The sequence below is a fragment of the Mustela nigripes genome, chromosome 3 (genome assembly GCF_022355385.1).
Source record: "Mustela nigripes isolate SB6536 chromosome 3, MUSNIG.SB6536, whole genome shotgun sequence".
Lineage (NCBI taxonomy): Eukaryota > Metazoa > Chordata > Mammalia > Carnivora > Mustelidae > Mustela > Mustela nigripes.
Genome location: NC_081559.1, coordinates 64,511,231 through 64,529,542, shown reverse-complemented (window position 1 = coordinate 64,529,542; position 18,312 = coordinate 64,511,231). Strand labels below are relative to the sequence as shown.

General features: G+C 41.5%; 1 protein-coding gene and 1 pseudogene across 1 annotated transcript in view; both read right to left on the bottom strand.

Annotated features, from left to right (window-relative positions):
• NOSTRIN (nitric oxide synthase trafficking) overlaps positions 1-18,312 on the bottom strand; it is a 59,969-nt gene that overhangs the window by 23,118 nt on the left and 18,539 nt on the right. Inside the window, exons 3-7 of the mRNA XM_059394119.1 lie at positions 13,816-13,899; positions 10,780-10,842; positions 10,463-10,544; positions 7,739-7,801; positions 4,287-4,385 (exon numbers count right to left, since the gene is read on the bottom strand). Of these exons, the coding sequence (XP_059250102.1) occupies positions 4,287-4,385; positions 7,739-7,801; positions 10,463-10,544; positions 10,780-10,842; positions 13,816-13,899 (391 nt within the window). The remainder of the gene's footprint in view (positions 1-4,286; positions 4,386-7,738; positions 7,802-10,462; positions 10,545-10,779; positions 10,843-13,815; positions 13,900-18,312) is intronic.
• LOC132013330 (large ribosomal subunit protein uL4-like) lies at positions 14,930-16,328 on the bottom strand (annotated as a pseudogene).

Below are 18,312 nucleotides of genomic sequence, written 5' to 3'. Positions count from 1 at the left end.
TAATTTCAAATCTTGGGGAACAAAGGAAATTGTATTACATGAATGGTTCTCCCACTTGAATATGTTTAGGAAGGACCTGAGTGCTTGAAAAATTGCAGATTTTCAGGGTCCCACAGGTGGCAATACTGATCCAGCCATTCTAGAACGGGACTAGGAAATCTGAAGTTCACTACCATCAGGGCGATTCTGATACAAATGGTCCTCAACACACAGGTCAAGGAGCACCAAAGATCCCTCTGGCTTAAGCAATCTAGGAGTTTCAAGGACAGAGACAAAGGCTCTTATAAATGACCTTCTTTAGGCTTAAGGACATTTTGACTAACGTTTTAGTAATGAAGAACATTCATCCAAAGTGGTGAATATTAACACCACTCAATTATTCTGATTGATATGCTAGCCATTCAGCTGTCCCTCAGCTCTGATGTATGACTTACACAGGACACATCTGGTTTTGTATATCAAGTGTAATGAACCGCATTTATCTGTAGAAACATGAGCTTGTGAATTTTAACCTGATAACAGCATTGTGAAAAAGCTGAAAGTGTGCCTTGGATATACTTTGCTAAATCATCATCCTTAGATTCTTACTGAGAATGCTCACATCCCCCAGCAACGAGAAGGAAGTCACTTTTGAGATGACTGCTCACATTCACCAGCCAACACTATCTAGCTATATCAACTAGAAGTTTCCGTTAAACAAATTTACAACAAATAACCCCAAATAGATATAAAAGATGAATGGTAGACTTTCATATTCTTATTTAAGGAAATTCTCAGAAAACTTAATAAAATTTGTCAAATACTGAATGCTTTTTCTTTTCTTTCTCTTGGAACAAACATCTCACTCATTTATTCATCAAACATCTACTGAGTGCCACAATGTGCCATGTGCTAGGCTCTGGGACTAGAAAGTAAACTAGACAGTCTTCCCCTGCTGTCAGAGACCCACAGGGCCAACACTATCCCATGTGATAGATCCCAGAATGATATGAGTATTAGGTATCACTGGGGCACCAAGAGGGGTACCTAAACTAATCTTGGAATTAAAATGACACGTAAGTTGAGCCTTGGTGTACAATGGGTACTCACAGAAATAACTGTGTGAATGAATCTAAAATGGGAGTCATAATTAGCGAGATAAAAGAGCATAACATGATACCGATAAAATTTTTGGAGAGGTTGGAGCATGCTGTTTGAGAGAGAACAACAATAATACTGAAAAGCTTGGCAAAGGTCAAGTCAGGGAGGGTCTTTAGGGCCACATAAAGGAGTTCAGACTTTAGCTGAGGTCACCAGGAAGCCTCTGATGGCCTTTAAAAGGAGAATGATATGTTCATATTCGAGTTTCAGAAAAGTCAGGTGGGCTTGCAGATGAGGAAGAGATAGAAGGAGGCAACACAGAAAGCCAAGAGACCAGTCTGTCAAAGAGCTGCAAGTAGTGGTGATGGTGGTCTGGGAGAGAGCAGTTGGGGTTGGGGGGGAAGCACTAGTAGCAAAATTCAAGAAGTATTTGGGTTAGAACCATGATGATATGTTACATGGTAATATTCAAAGATATAGAAAACAGGAATAACAGAACATTTTTGGTAGAGGGAAGTGATGGTTCCAATCTTGGATGTTGAGTTTGAGGTACTAAGAGGCATTTCAGAGACTGGTTGGACTGGAGACATAAATTCGAGTATTATCAGCCTGGATATGGTAGAAGAAGCCTTGAGGCTTCTTCTATTGAGCACGGGTTATTTAGTGAGTACCCAATTTTGAGACTACTATGTTGGGCACTGGAAATACAATGCCAAATAAAACAGAATGAGTCCCAGGAGAGAAATCATCAGGAAAAGCAATATATAAAGATCAGGCAGAAAGAGAGAAGTCCATAAAGGAGTTTAAGAAAAAGTTACCAGAAAGAAAAACCAAAAGAGTAAGGTGTCGCTGAAGTTAAGAGAATTTTCTAGAAGGAGGACGTCAACAATGCTTAATGCTTCCAAGAAGTTAAGTACGATAAGAGCTGGAAAGTACACATTGGCTTTAGCAACAAGGATGACATGTTTTCCAAGCAGGGACACTCTTCATAGAATGATGGGGAAAGCTTGATTGGTATGGATTGAGGACTGAACGGTAGGTGAGGAAATGGAGACAGAGCACAGACAACCCTTTCAACAATAAATCTTATCATAAAAAGAAGGAAAGAAGATAAAAATCTGGAGAGGAACAAAAATAGAGGCCTAGCAAGGTGTCTCCTTGACTCTTCCTACTCTCCCAAGATGGGGTGGGGAAGGACATGTTGATTGATGAGAAGCAATTATTAGAGAGGGGTATGTCCAAGATACAGGCAAAAGGAAAACAATCAAGAGAAGCATCTCTGAGAGGCAGGATGGGCTGGGAATCCAAGCACACGATGAAGAGTTGGTCTGTCCCACCACACATTTGACTTTAGTAAGCAGGTGGCTGAGCCGATTTCGATTTACTCTGTTAGGAAGGAGGCAAGATAGTCAGTCACTGAGAGTGGGTAGTGAGGATGGAGATGTGAGAAGAATGGAGATTAGATCAGCTCTACTGAGAACAAGGACTGAGAGGGAAAACAGGAAGAACTGCTGAGCAGGTCAGAGCCCACTCTGTTCAGGTTGGAGATGATGGGCAGTTCTCTGTGAAATGCAGTGAATGAATGCTGCCTTAGGTGTTTAGCCTTAGGGCTGAAAAAAAAAAGCTACCAGATAAAGAATGAAGATGCTAGCGTTCTTGATATCATGAGAGTCAAGGTCCCATGGTAACAGGATCAGGCAGAGGAGGGCAGAGAAAGACCACAGGCTTCCACCTCCCACGGAAGCTGCTAATGAGGGAAGGAAGAGGAAATCTACCATTTAGCCGCCCAGCGCTTATCTCTTTGTTATTGCTTGACGTCAATAAAGAATAGCTTCTAATGAGGGCTCCCCATGCCTGTGTCAGGCCCTCCTGCTCAGCATTATGGCACACTGTGGTTTGGCCTCCTCAAAAGCCCGCTTCATTATTCAATACTTGTTAATGATCGTTTCAAACTGGGAAGATTGACAGGTGAAGAAATAAGAACGTTGTCAAATCTTGCTAACAATGAGTTTGAGTTATTCATCTAATAGTTTCTTCAGATGAAATGACAGCCTTACTGGCAATGACAATTTTCTTTTTCTTTTAAGAATGTTTTGGGTTGTGGGGGTGCGGCCTGCATTTTCATAGGGAGGCTTCATCTTTTGGGGAAGATACCGACTATTTCAGAGCTTTCCAATTTGGAACCCATACTGTATGAGGTGTGAGAGATAATCTAGCATATCTCCAACATTATTTGTGTTCCTTTCTGCCTAGACAAGCTTACTCTGATTTAACATCCTGAGTTGACACTGGTGCCCACCCATGGACAGTTATGGGTTCTGGAGGGACAGTGGGGATCTTAGAATGTAAGAAGCTGATATGGGCCCTCACAAATGTCTTCCCTTTCAGTGTCCCGAGATGCGTGGCCATCCGCATGTGTCTGGGGAGCGGGGATTTGCAGATTTATCATCTAGCTTTAATTAGGTTACACACACAAAATTAACAAGTGTCTCAAAAAGACTTCTGAGATGTAGACTGACATTAGTACTACTGATGTAAGCACAAGAAAAAGCCACAAGAAAATGTCAGAGCTGACACCTTCCCCTGCCACTGGTTATGAGTGTGTCATCACCCACAGGAAAAGGCAAAAACTGGGATGGTCTGATGAAATCTGAAAAGGAGTTAACCAAAAAGTTGAAAATTATCAAGAAATATGAATTTACATTTACTACGGTGAAGGCTGAACCTTGCCCTGGTGTAAATTTTGCCTGGAAGTGTCACTCGGTGATCACGTGAAGACGTCATGATTAGCTAATCACTTAAAATATTATTTCATGCCTCAAGTACTTTTTTGTGTTTTATAATGTTCATAGCACATTAGTATAACATATAAAGTGCTACAGATGGTACACAAATTGGTAAAGTACATGATAATTCATTATATATACATACAGTTTTTACTTACTTGCACTGAGAGATATTTACTAGGGTCCCTATGGAAAAATCTGGAGACCCTTGGTCTAATTTATCATCTGTCAATAATACCTTTTTAAAAATATATGTGGACCAGGGATGATTTAGAATCCCTCTCAGGCTCTGCCACATATCAGCTCTGCAGAAACCCCACACAGAGCACAAAGTCAGCCAGTTCTCTTGTATTCATAGCTCAGAGTAGAAGATTCAACCCTCTCCAAGCCACATGCACACAGCTGGTCATGACAGGTTACCTTCTGCTTCTCCTTCTTCGTCACAGTTTGCTTGGAGCTTTCTACAAGATGGGAAAGTGCCTCATGCTTCTTGGTACTAACCATTAATTTCTTCTTGGCCTAGAGTCAAAAAAATACAAAAAGCAAAAAGGGATGAGAAACTGATATCAAGAGAAAAACTCTTCTGTTCTGGAACAAGTCATGTTCAGGTGCTGGCTTAAACAATTGTGTAATTTTAGTTCTTCGTTTCTGCCCTCACCTCAAAATCTGCTTGGAATATCACAGAGGCTAACATTTTGTGCTGAAACCACTGGATATTTTTCATTATATTGAGTACACTCAAGAGGGTTATGCATTTCTCCAAATCACAAAGGCCCCCAAGCCTCCAAAACATTGTTCGAGCTAGCATCATGAAGGGAATAGCTTTACCATAAGAACATCACAGCAGACATGGAAGACCACCTGCATCATTCTTTTAAATCAACCTGGGCCACAACTGAGGTTGTTTTAAGATGCTCTCTTAAAACTTACAGAAAAAGGGCGATTTTGCATCTGATGCAAAGGCTTCAGAGGTGGGTGTTTGCCTGGCATTTTGTGAAATGGCCTGTACTGGTGTGGGGAGTAGGAGCGCGGGTGGGCTGGGAAGGTAGAAGCACATTCAACATCCTCCTACTCTGTTGGTCCCTCAAACCTCAAAGTGGGTTATCATCGAGGTGGTCAGTTCCTATTCTACACAGTTTCAACCAAGAAGATGATGTTCCAGGGGCACCTGGGTGGCTCAGTGGGTTAAAGCCTCTGCCTTCAACTCAGGTCATGATCCCAGTGTCCTGGGATTGAGCCCCACATCAGGCTCTCTGCTCGGCAGGGAGCCTGCTTCCACCGAGCCCCCCGCCTGCCTTTCTGCCTACTTGTGATCTCTGTCTGACAAATAAATAAATAAATAAAATGTTTTGTTTTGTTTTAAGATTTTCTTTATTTATTTGACAGACAGAGATCACAAGCAGGCAGAGAGGCAGGCAGAGAGAGAGGACAAGGAGGCTCCCTGCTGAGCAGAGAGCCTGATGCAGGGCTCGATCCCAGGACCCTGGGATCATGATCCAAGCTGAAGGCAGAGGCTTTAACCCACTGAGTCACCCAGGCGCCCCAATAAAATGTTTAAAAAAAAAAAAAGATGATGTTCCAGAGATACAATGAGAAGACAGAAATTGTTTTGAGTTGGATTCAGCCTGTTCAGGAACTGGATTGATTGAAAGACTGTTTAACTTTGCACGTCAAAATCACAAGGACTGCAAAACCAGATAATGTAGCAAAAAGTTCAGTTCCCTCTCTCTTTAGGAATTGGAGGCAAAGCCTTCCAAATGTCTCTCAACCTCTGAAACCTTGGCAAAAGGGAATTCAGGAAACAGGATGCTCACTAACCCTCTTTCTCTGCCTCCAGTTAGTCCCATGCCTGCAAAGAAAGGAGAGCATGAGGGAAGAGCTTTGGATCCTTTTAGGCTTCCATTTCTGTCTCCCCAATAGAGTGCACTTCATTACTGACATGCTGCAACACTTCAGTTGTAACTGGAGAGAAAATCATTAGAGCTCAGGAATTTTATGTTCTCTAATTTCTCTGTCACTCTTCATAAAAAAATAAAATCATTTTATTTAGAAAAATTACTTGGTGGAAAATGGGAAATAATAAAAGATGCTTTTTTTTTTTCTTGAAAGCAATTATGGCTGCTGGGTATAGTTTCTCTCTTTTGGTTCGTTATACTGGAATTTCTGAATTTCTGTGAAAGCTGAATATTTAGAGAATGGATTTTTAAAAACAAATTCTGCTTGGGGTGCCTGGGTGGCTCAGTCAGTTAAGCACCTGACTCTTGATCTCAGCTCAGGTCTTGATCTCAGGGTTGTGAGTTCAAGCCCCACACTGGGCTCCACACTAGGCGTGGAACCAACTTAAAATATAAATAAATAAAAATTAAAAAACCAAATTCTGTTTAAGAAATCTCACAAAATCAAGAGCAAAACTAAAACCAAATTACTGGACTCTGATTAAACATTTATTATAAAAGTGATTCTCATGAGCATTCTTTTACCAATACTACTAGTGGGTGTAGAAATTCATTTATCTCAAACATTTCTTTTTTTTAAGATTCTATTTTTTTTATTTGACAGGGAGAAAGACAGTGAGAGAGGGAACACAAGTAGGGAGAGTGGGAAAAGGGAAAACAGGCTTCCCACTGAGCAGGGAACCCAATATGGGGCTCGATCCCAGGACCCTGGGATCATGACCTGAGCCTAAGGCAGACACTGAATGAATGAGCCACCCAGGCGCCCCTCAAACATTTCCTATTAATTTCTTTGGTCTTATGGAATCTTTGATTTCAGCAGGAGCTTCAAAGGCAACAGTGAGGACTGAGTTGAGCTCCCTATTTTTGAGGGATCTCTCTGGTTATTTGCTGCTAGCAGCTGTCTACCGGGGAAAGTTCTCTTTGGGTACGGATACTCTGAAGATGAAAAGGGAGTTCAGCTTTTGGACCACAAGTTCTCTCAAAGTGGATCCCTGGGTTTTCTTAACAGATTTCCTCTCCACTGGTTTCTAGTTCTTTCAACTTGAATTCCTCCTAAACTGGATTGTTCTAGAATTATCTTCTCTACATATATATGGGTTCCATCTGTTATTCTCTCTGCGTAAGAACTTGCATTGATGTGCTCTAAATTCTCACACCAGATCATAATTCTTCTCCCTAGAATTCATTTACTGTTTCCTGCACATATGTTATCTAGCCAACTACATTTTAAATTACTTACAAATAGGAATCATGCCCTAGCAGAGTGTGGAATACAGGAAGTGGACCATATACATCTGTGGAATCAATATATGTATTCCCCCCTACATATGGCTATTCACCCCTCACAGTACTCCTCTCACTAGTGAGACAGAGATCATGAATGCCCTCCCACAAATGATATATCCAAAACTCAGAGTGTATTTGTCACTTACCTTAAGCTACAGATTATACAGAGAGGCAGTCAGTGTAGTGGGATGGGTAAGAGCCATGACTCTGGAACCCAACAATGTAACAATTCTCGGTTCAACAATTAACCAGCTTTAGGAAGATTATTTACCTCCCTATGTCTCAGTTTCCCCACCCATCTGTCAAACAGGATATACCACATTGGTTTGGTTTTGCGGGGGAGGGGGTGCGTGTGTGTGTGTTGCAGTGACTGAATATAGAAATATATAGCATTTGGCACACGATAAATGTTATGTTAGCTATAACTAGTAAACATATTTTGAGCCTTGGTCTTCTATTGATTTAGTTGAAAGATATATCTATAGAATAATTCAGGTGAGGAAACATTTTTCTCTTCGGTTAGCACCTAGAAATACTAACACAAAAACACAGAATCACATTCGTACAAAAGCAGAAAGGTTCAGTCCTAAAAACTGAGTTTACATAAAAGACATTCATTTGAATACTTGCCTTGATTTGTTGATTCCAGTTGCCAATGACAAGATTTGCTGCCTTTTCAACTTCGTTATCAAGCTGCGAACAGAAAAAAAGAAAAATGACTTTTTTTTTTTTCAGTCTTTCTGTTGATTCATGGTGCTGGCTTATGAATTCTGGCATATTCACTATCACTACCCATTGGAATTTCAGGATCCTACAGTGGACATGTATCCTGAGAAGAGCAGCTGAACTATCTTTTCCCCATGTCAAAATCTCTTGACAGGATTTAGCTTGAATGTATTTGGTAAAAATAACTATTTCTGCATATAAACTAAGTAACTACACAAAAAATTGTAAAAACACCAGTGCATGTGATCTGCCCGGAGCGGGTCTTGGATAGTTTGGTGTCCCTTTCTGTCCCAGCACATCTTTAGCTCAGCATCATTCCATGTGGTCCAAACTTTAGCACGTCGACAATCCCTAACAGTCCTGGTAGTGCTAATTTTACCAAGTGTCTCATTGCCCCCGAAATGAACACTGTTGCAATTTCAAAGATATTGAATTCTTAATCATAATTAACTTTTCTTCTGCCCTTGAACAGCCAAAGGGATGGTAACAGTAATGATCCAAATGCGTCTAGACAACAACCCAAGGAGAACAGATTTAACTAAGGGGAAGACTTCTTTTTCTTGGACCATAGATGTTTCTTCCCAAGCCCACAGATCAGCCATGACTCAATCGCACTGAGATCTAACAATGCTGTTCTTTTATTTAGTTCAGCTCATTAAATTTGGAATACAATTTATTGTAACAAATACAATGAAAATAATTTCGTGCATGATGTCACTTTTGACTATGTGAAATATGGAACTAGTTCACTTTAAAAATAATTTTCATCCCTCTCCCCTTTTTTTTAACTAGGGTCCACACCCAGTGTGGGGCTTGAACTCATGACGATGAGATCAGGAGTCCCATGCTCTACCAACTAAGCTAGCCAGGCACCCTGAAGAAAAGAATTCTCATCTTTTATCTTCTGTGACTGAGTGGGTTGGGGTGGTAGGGGTGCAGTGGGGAGGGGCAATGCTGAATAAAGGCTATGAAATCAGACCAGGGATCATGCTGTTAATTATCCAAAGCACTAAGATAATGATCGAGTCACTGTGCCTAATTTATGGTAAGTACTAAAGAAATGCTAGTGATTATCATATTATTATGGGGTATGAAAATATTTTGTAATTAATGAAATATAGACTGGTGTTTGGTTTTTATTAAGTTGGTTTGCAAAGGTAGAAGATTATATTGCTTAGTGATCATTTTTGTGTAAATTTCCCGCATTACCCCGGCCCTCAGTAGAACCTCCACTGTGGTAAAAACACATATACGTCCACACAAACATCAATTCCATTTCCTGACTCAGTTTAATGAATTTGAATAAAAATGCTTTGTATCATTTCTCTTCCATCAGGTTTTTATAGATCCCCCATCTTACTAACTTACTACCTTTAGGACCTCCTTTATCTGGCTGTGGTCATTTGAACCCATCCCTAGCCACCACCGCTTCCTTTCATAAGGGCCACCAATGACTGTCTCTGAACTTCTAACTTGCACCTGGCCTTGAACCAATTCTGATCATGACCTCACCCTTATCAGAATTGAGCAGCATTTATTAAACACCCCTTTATGTCGCCTGAAAATAGATTTTAAAGTGCTTAATGACTGTATGATACACAAAGAAAAAGAAGCACAGATTTCCTTCCTTTCTGGAAGGAAAAGGATACAGGAAGACCAGAGAATATGCTAGACAAGAGGACCAGGTGCTCCTGAAAGAATATAGGTTTTTTTTTTCCTTTTTCCAATTTTAAGAGTATTTGAGGACTCTATTATTGCCTTTACCCAATCCCAAACTGTTAAGCACACACACAAAAAATCTTTTTAAGAATTGTGTTTATGGGCGCCTGGGTGGCTCAGTGGGTTAAGCCGCTGCCTTCGGCTCAGGTCATGATCTCAGGGTCCTGGGATCGAGTCCCGCATCGGGCTCTCTGCTCGGCAGGGAGCCTGCTTCCCTCTCTCTCTCTCTCTCTCTCTCTGCCTGCCTCTCTGCCTACTTGTGATTTCTCTCTGTCAAATAAATAAATAAAATCTTTAAAAAAAAAAAAAAAAAGAATTGTGTTTATAATTCTTCTGTTTACAGAAGGAATATCTAGTCATTGAAATACAATATAAAATATAAAATAAATATAAAATATATAAATAAATATAAATAAATATATAAATATATAAAATATATAAATATAAAATAAATATAAAATACAATATAAAAATATAAAAATTATGAGATAAAAATAACCTCAAACACCACTATCTAGAAATAATTCTTACTAACATTTTTGGGAGGTTCCTTCAGATTTTTTTTTCTATTCATATATACATATTTTACTTTACAAAATTGAGATCAGTCAGTTTTATTTCACACTATATAGTGAAAAAATTTCCATGTCATTCATTTTTTTCTGTAATAAGATTTTAATGGTTGCATAATATTCCATTGCTTGAATTTACCATAATTTATTTTTGGATGATGAAGAGGTTTCTAGTTTTTCACTATGACAAACAATGCTTTAGCAAACACCTTTCTACATAGATCTTGAGCTCTTGTTTCTTTTAATGACAGATGCCTGAAAGCTAGCATCATTTTCGATCACCTTTCATTTCTCGGATCAAAGACAGAAATCCTGCTTTAAGAGAGATTTGACTCACTGATTTTCTCTTCTTTTCATGTATACTCAGGACTTGATGAGTTGGTTTTATTGCTTCCAACTCAATTGCTTTGCCAAGTTTTCTAGAAATAGAACATAAAAGACACACAAGCATAGTATTAGGATTTATATCTACTTTCCAAATTGTTTTCTGGGGAAATAAAACGGTGTGTTCCAGTCTGCCTATTCAGGGCAAGTTTGAAGCAGGATCTTCATGGCATGCCCACTTTAAGTTTTTATGCTTCCCCCTGGGGTTGGGGTAAGTGGTGGAGAGGGGAGTGGGAGTGGGAAGCGGGGAGTAGGGGGAACACCACTCACTGATGCAGGTCTGCCGCTGATTTCATGCCCTCTGAGACCCAGGTCCAGGCACTGACGAGACAGCTGGGGGCAAAACAGGAGGGCACAAGAGTGGGTGTCATGTTCCCGGTAAAGTCTGAGCAATACAGCCTCACGTCTGATGCATTCAACAACTGCTCTCATTTTCCTAATCTTATTTCACTGTGTCCATGGGATTTAATTCTGCCAATTTATTGATTTGCACTGTAATCATTACATAGACAGCCTTTTCTCCGTCATTTTCCATTTCAATTTTCATCTTCCATTTCACGTCTGTAGAAAATCAGGGACGTAAAGTAGCCAAGGGTGAGCAGGCATTTAGAACAGGCGGGAGATTGTGGGCTGGGTAGGGGGAGAGAGGCCTCAAGACCACCTTTTCAGGATCCTCATTTCACCAGTGGGCACACCGAGCTAGGCTCAGAAAAGTTAAATGGCATAGGACCCAAGAGCCCTGGGACGTCCCCCATGCTGCTCTTGGGTTTGGGGTCCAGCTACTGCTCCCTGCTGGTTTTTAAGACCACAGCTCAGACATTTTGTCGTCTTACAAGCAGTGTCTCCATTTAGCAAAAGGAGAGCACTGCCCTCCCCCTCATGGCACATGGTGGGGGTTAAGAAGTGTGATGCTATTTTTTCCCACAGAAAGGGGAGAGCTCACCGCAGCCCATATCACTGGCCTTCAGAAGTCAGAAGGATAAGCTCAATTGGATCCATAAACCTCAGGGACAGAAGTGTGTGTAGACTCTGCTGGAGGGGTGGGGACAGATATGTGCCCCTGCTGAAATCAGGATGGTGCAATGTTTTGCCTCCAAGTGACTTAGGCTGCACCCTATAGTCAGAGAATTACATAGCTAGACCAGAGGATGCTAGATTTTCTGCATATCCAAAGCCAGGCATAAAGCCAGAGACTAGAGACTACTTAGTATAGACCTCCAGTTATAGAAAATTGCAAAAAAGCCCCAAATGAATCTGTATCAATAATAAGTAGATCAGTGGTCGCTTAGGTGGGGAAAGGACAGCAAACAGGTATGAAGAATCTTTTGATGTGATGAAAATGTCTATGTTTCTATTTTAGTGGGGCTACATCTATAGTATACACCTACATACACTAGATACATATATAGTATACACCTATAGACACTATATACAGATATAGTATATGCCTATCAGAATCGACCAAACCATATACTTAAGGAGGGCGCTTTTTGTTCCATGTAAATTAAATTTCCATGGAGTTGATTTTTTTTTTTTTTTAAGATTTTACTTATTTAGTTGACAAAAAGAGACACAGTGAGAGAGGGAACACAAGCAGGGGGAGTGGAAGAGGGAGAAGCAGGCTTCCCACCAAGTGGGGAGCCCCATGTGGGCCTTGATCTCAGGACCCTGGGATCATGACCCGAGCCAAAAGCAGATGCTTGACTGACTGAGCCACCCAGGTATCCCAGAGTTGATTTTTTAAACAGGAACTCAGACACCCTTTGGAAAAGAGAATCTGACATTTGCTCCTCAGAGGAACTGAGCAGCAGAGCTGGAAGCCTAGAACTTCAGCCTCAGAGGGGTCTCTGTTTCCTATGTGACCTTAGAAAGATCACATGAGTTCTCCGACCCTCAGGTAATTGGTCTCTTAAAATAGAAATAATTCAGGTTACCTACACAACACAGATTTGGGGTATAGGTAATAGTCTGGTTAATGTTTATTATTAAATATCATTGTGCTAATCTTCGTTAACTGAACATTCTGGACATGCCAACTCTCTGGGAGCATCTACGCCAGATGCTGGGATTTTAATACATAAGACCCACACCGCCGCACCCTTAGCCCTCTCATTCCTTAGGGGGTAATTAGACTCAAAGTCATAATGAACTCCATGCCAGATATTAAACACACTACTTGTATTATCTCATTTAATCCTCACAGCAATTATATGAGATAGGTTCTATTTGCATTTTAAATACACACTGAGAGGTAAAATAAATTGCCCTGATTCACCCACCTGATAAAGGGTAGAGGTAGAATTTAAATCTGGGCAGTGTCAATAAAGTCTATACTCAACCATTTGGCCATACCGGCTGCTTCACAGTCTACTAAAATACTCTCCTAAAAGTCAAGCTCAAAGCCAAACAGTCACAAGGCCATTATTTGCTTTTACAGAGGATGCCTTCTAAGAAGTAAGATTGTGAGCTCCAGAAGGCTTCTTTCTGTCCCTCTCTCTCTCTCACCATCCAAGAGGTCTTTGCCGTGCACCTACCAGCTAGGGGTGACATCTGCAAGCATTGGTCAAGAATCTTGGTAACCAATTATCATTAATGGACCATTTTTATAACCTCTTTTAGAATATCCAGTATCTTTCCTCTCTCCCCCAAAAGAAAAAAATCAACTTTATTCCAAAACAGATTAAGGAAAATGCAAACCACCAGTTTTTCAGGACCCAACGAACTAATCTCCACATACAAGATCTCATGTAATCTACACCTCCCCCGTCCAGACTTGCACACCCATGCACCAGGCAACTCATATCAGTACTCCATCTAACTTAGGAGGAAATCAAGGCACAGGGAGGCCAGGTTACTTGTCGGAGGTCATGGAGTCGAGATAAAGCGGGATTCACTCTCCTTGACTCCAAGACCTTCCAACTTAACGGCACTCCTTCCAAAGGAACATATCATCACTGAGGCTTCTTATGAATATGGGCTTACGAATCAAAAGGACACCGGATTAGCCCAGTTCTGACACTTATTATCTGTGTCACTGGGGCAAGTTTCTTAAAACTCTCCAAGCCTCAAGACCTGGTCTGTAACTGGGACAATAATAAGACTTGCTAAGGGTTGTTGAGAGGCTTAAAGGGGAGTATCTGTGAAGTACTTAACGCCATGCCTGGCACACAGTAAGTGCCCAAGAAATCATAAGCCAGGCTGAACGCTGCGCACCTGTCACATTTCTAAGAGGAAGCTGGCCTCGAACATATGTCACTTATTACAACTCTTATGAATGATTTTACCTTACCTGTTTCATATACTTACTTTTTTTTCGTGCTCTGTAATGTTTTGCTTAGTTTGATTACCAGTTTCTGAAGTCCTTTGGCATAGTTAATCTCCAAGTTTGCCCTGTTAGCAAAGGGATAGTTGGTAGATTGGATGTTCTGACCAGATATCAAACACATACACACACACACACACACACACACACACACACACACACACGTGTGAAGGAGAGCTCAGGCTGACAATGCAATGTCTACACAAGGAAGAGATGATGTGTTTACTCTAAGGATCCCCTTCAGTCCTTAGGTGAAATCCTTAAGGATCTCCTAGAAGAGCCCACAAAGGGGGAGTTTTTTTATTTAAACTTCTTGCATACCAGTGTTATGGACTGAATTGTATGCCCTTCCCATCTTGCCACGATGTTAAAACCCTAACCCCAGATCACATGAATGTGGCCTTATTTGGAAATAGGGATTTTTCAGATGGCCAAACTAAGATGAGGTCATTGGAATGGGCCCAGATCCAATATGGCCATGTCCTTATAAGAAGAGGAAATTTGGACATAGAAAGAGACACACACACAGGGAGAATGCCATGCGGAAGTGAAGACAAGACACTGGGGTGATGCCTCTACAAGCCAAGGAGTCCCAAAGATGGGCAGCAAACCACCAGAGGCCAGAGAGCAGCATAGACCAGATTCTTCCTCACGCACTTAGAAGGAACCGACCCAGGTGAAACTTGATCCCAGACGTCTGGCCTCCAGAACTATGAGATGCTACATCGCTGTTTTTTAAGACACCCAGTCTGCGGTACCTTGTTATGTCAGCCCTAGCCAACCAATTTATGGAGTAAGGAACAGAAGACTTTCCTGCTTGCTCTGGGACATTAACACCATCAGATTAGCTCTGGATTATAATAGTGGGCAATAAAGTGATAAATTATGATGAAGCTAACCAAGAAGTAGCTTTCTTTGTTTTGTTTTGTTTTGTTTTGTTTTGTTTTGTTTCTCACTGCCCTTGATCAGGTCTTTATTTAAAATTAGCTGTCCAAAATGGCTCAATATTTACACAAGAAATACAAGTAGGTTTATGCGGCAAGCTTCCTGTCTTGATGGTGGTTTTTCTTTTCTGTGGGCTTCTCAGCTGTTGCTTTGTCACTGCAATCTTTGCAACCTTTTCCCCACCAAAGGCTTCTTCTGCTCCTTAAAACCAACAGCCTCCTTCCTTTCTTCCCTACCACAGGCTTCCCTACCACAGGACCCCCTTCTATTCTGATTTGGCTTCTAGCACCGCTGCCACCTGACCCATTCAGAGTTTGTGACGCCTGGCCTGGCAAGAATGGTGTTGGGGCACATGGTCTTTGCATATGGGTTTAGCATCAACAGAATTCTCAGGGTCTTCAGCGGATTCTTCTTCAGGACTCTGTGATGCATCTTCTTCCATAGTGCTTGGAGGGCTTTTGGATCTCTGGGCTTTTCAAGGTTCTGCTAAGATGTGTATCAAGCATCTTGAGCATGGGAAGGTGACAGTTCCTCTTGAGGGAGAGAGCCTTATGCCAAGTGTCATCCAGATCATCCAGCTTGAGGAAATTGCTTTCAGTACAAATGTGGAAACATCCCCCATGTCCACCAGGATTAAGTTCCAAAATGTTCAGTTTGCTTACATTAAGTAGAGTAATTCCAGGGATGTTTCCACTGTTGTCCTCATTATAGATGACGGGAGGTCCCCCATGTTGGATATGATGATGGTTTCTCATTTTGCCATTTCCAGCTCTCATTTGTTGAGATACACAGATCTTTGTTTTTGTTCGTTTGTTTTAAGGTTTTATTTATTTGACAGAGGGAGATCACGAGTGGGCAAAGAAGCAGTCAGAGAGAGAGGGGGAAGCAGGTTCCCCACTGAGCAGAGAACACGATGTGGGGCTTGATCCCAGGGCCCTGAGATCATGACCTGAGCTAAAGGCAGAGGCTTTAACCCACTGAGCCACCCAGGTGCCCCACACAGATCTTTGTTTTTAATAGCATTCCAGGTCTTAAGTTTCTGAAGAAGCAAAAGGTCTCCTTGGTCTTTTTGTAGCCTTAGACTTTATTTTCAGCCGCCAAAGGGAGTTTAGGAACTTCCTCAAGATGATGACTTTTAGCCATGAGCAATTCTGGTAAGACCAAGGCACCCATGCAGAGGAGATGGCATATTGCCTCCAGGTTTGTTCACTCTGCGGTACCGAGGGCTCCAGGCTTTAGGCGGTGCAAACAGGAGGACCCTGCGACGCATATTTCCAAAAGCACCACAGATGTAATAGTTGAGTCCAACTGCCTCCAACTCTGGGCATCCAAGCCACAGCTCTGCCAGTGCCCCAAGACTCAGTCCTCGTTCGATGATCTACTCATTCACTAACAGCGTAGGGCATCTGTCGTTTTGGCGCTGGTTGGCGCAAACTAAATTCATTCTATCTAAGGGAATGGGAGACTTGACCACAGCAGGCAAACTGACATTTTTGCCAGATGACTCCCCCTTTTCAGAGTACACTGATGCCACTGGACGAGCACAGATCATGGCAGGGAGAGGAGAGCAAGAGGAGACATGCTCCCCTCAACCCAGCGACTCCTACACGAGAAGCAAGAAGGAGCTTCCCAATGGAAAAGTACAGAAGTGGACAAAACCAGATTTAGAAAATGGATTTCTGTTACTTTGTGTGCAGGACAAGACTCAGTAGGGAATCTGGGCATGTCTCCAAAAGCAAACTCCTTGGTTCTTTTGAATAGATTGAATCACCGTTATCTTAAACTGATTTTACTGTGTCCTACTTACAGGCCCATCTATAGATAAAATAACAACATACTCTTATTCATCTTCTCATTTTCACTGAAGATAGTAAAAGTGTAGGAAATTAAGTTCGATCTGTATTGTTTTCTTTCTTAACTAGGACCAGAACGGGCTTGTTTATTTTGTTGTTGTTGCATATATTTTAGCCTTTGAATTCTATTTTTATTATAACATATCTTTAGAATTATTTATGACCTCACTTCATTTGAAAAACAATCCCAGAACTCCCTAGTCACTAAACTTAATACCTGTATTTTTTTCAGAGCAGTGAATTTGGACTCAGTGTTATGGACAAAACAGAGAATGATCGCTCTATTTTATGAAATGGAATCCAGAGGTTATTGGCCTATGCTAAATTTCTATTCAGCTTTCCCTCTTAGTATAGCTGTATTCTAAGTTATTTTTGCCACTTTTTGCAGGAAAGAAGGCCACTGTAGGATGCATGTTAAGACCTAGGTGCAGAAAACAACATTTGGAGTCAGAACTTGCCCAAGGATAAGGAATGGCAATGGCAAATATTTTAAAATAATGAAGCTATTTCATTGCATTAAAAAAAATTTTCTGCACTCTAGGAATATGTTCCAGTTGATGGAGAGAGAGAATGCTGGTCAGCAGCAAGCTGGGAGTGAACATCACCTTGATGGACCTAGACGCTCTAGGAGCCCAAACCCCAGCTTCCGAATGGCCTTAGGCACTGCTAAAAGGGAATAATCAGACCTACCTCAAGAGGTGTTACGGTGATTAAAATGTACAAATGACCCAAGCCTAAGAAGAGCTGGACAGCAAGATGGATTGCTGGATTGACCTGCATAATCTGACACCTGGCTCCTCTCTGATATCCCCTCCCACCAGTCATCCCATGCTCCTGCTTAGTGACCAAATGCAATCCTGCCTTAGGGCCTTTGCACATGCTGTGGCTGGGTAGTTCTTCTGCTACATAACCACATGGCATCTCCTTCAAGTAAACCCCAAACAGCACTACCTCAGAAGCTACCCCCCTACAGCTGTATTTACGTCCTAGAAGGTAGCACTATCTTATCAGGTGTTTACTGTGTATTTCTAGGAACAAGTCTATGAACAGACCTAGAATGTAAGTTCCTCAAGGGCCAGAATTTGCTTTGTTCGCTGCTATAGCTCTAGACCTATAACAGTGCCAGGCACGTAATAGGTACTCAGTACATATGTCTTGAATGAATAAATCACTGAATGGACTTCCCATCAGATCTTGGTTGGAATTTTTAACTGGTCTCTGCTATATTTTTCTTGTTTCCCACCTTCAAAAAGCTTAAACTCTTTAGATGCATTCCTGTCCTGATGCATTGCTCAGCCCTAACGTCAAAATACACTGCTTTCTAGCCCTTATGGCAGCGAGACGCAAACCCTAGTCCTAGCCTGGAGGGCTTTTGAGGACTTTCTTTTCCAGCATTCCACTCTGACTTGGAAGCAGCACAGAAAGCATGAAATCCAGTGAAGCATGCATACTGCTCAGCTCAGTGCTGGGCACCCAACAAATTCTTACTAAATCGCAATTTTTCTAATCTGATTATTATGTACCCCAAGGATCTCTAAACATTCAGAACACCCCCAAAATATACAGAGATGGGAGGTACGGGGGAAAGAATCCACAATTTGCTTATCCATCGGCTCCAGAACAATTCAGAATGGCTTCTAACAGGACAGGCATAGGATTTTCCTCTGAATTCGGTTTCACTTT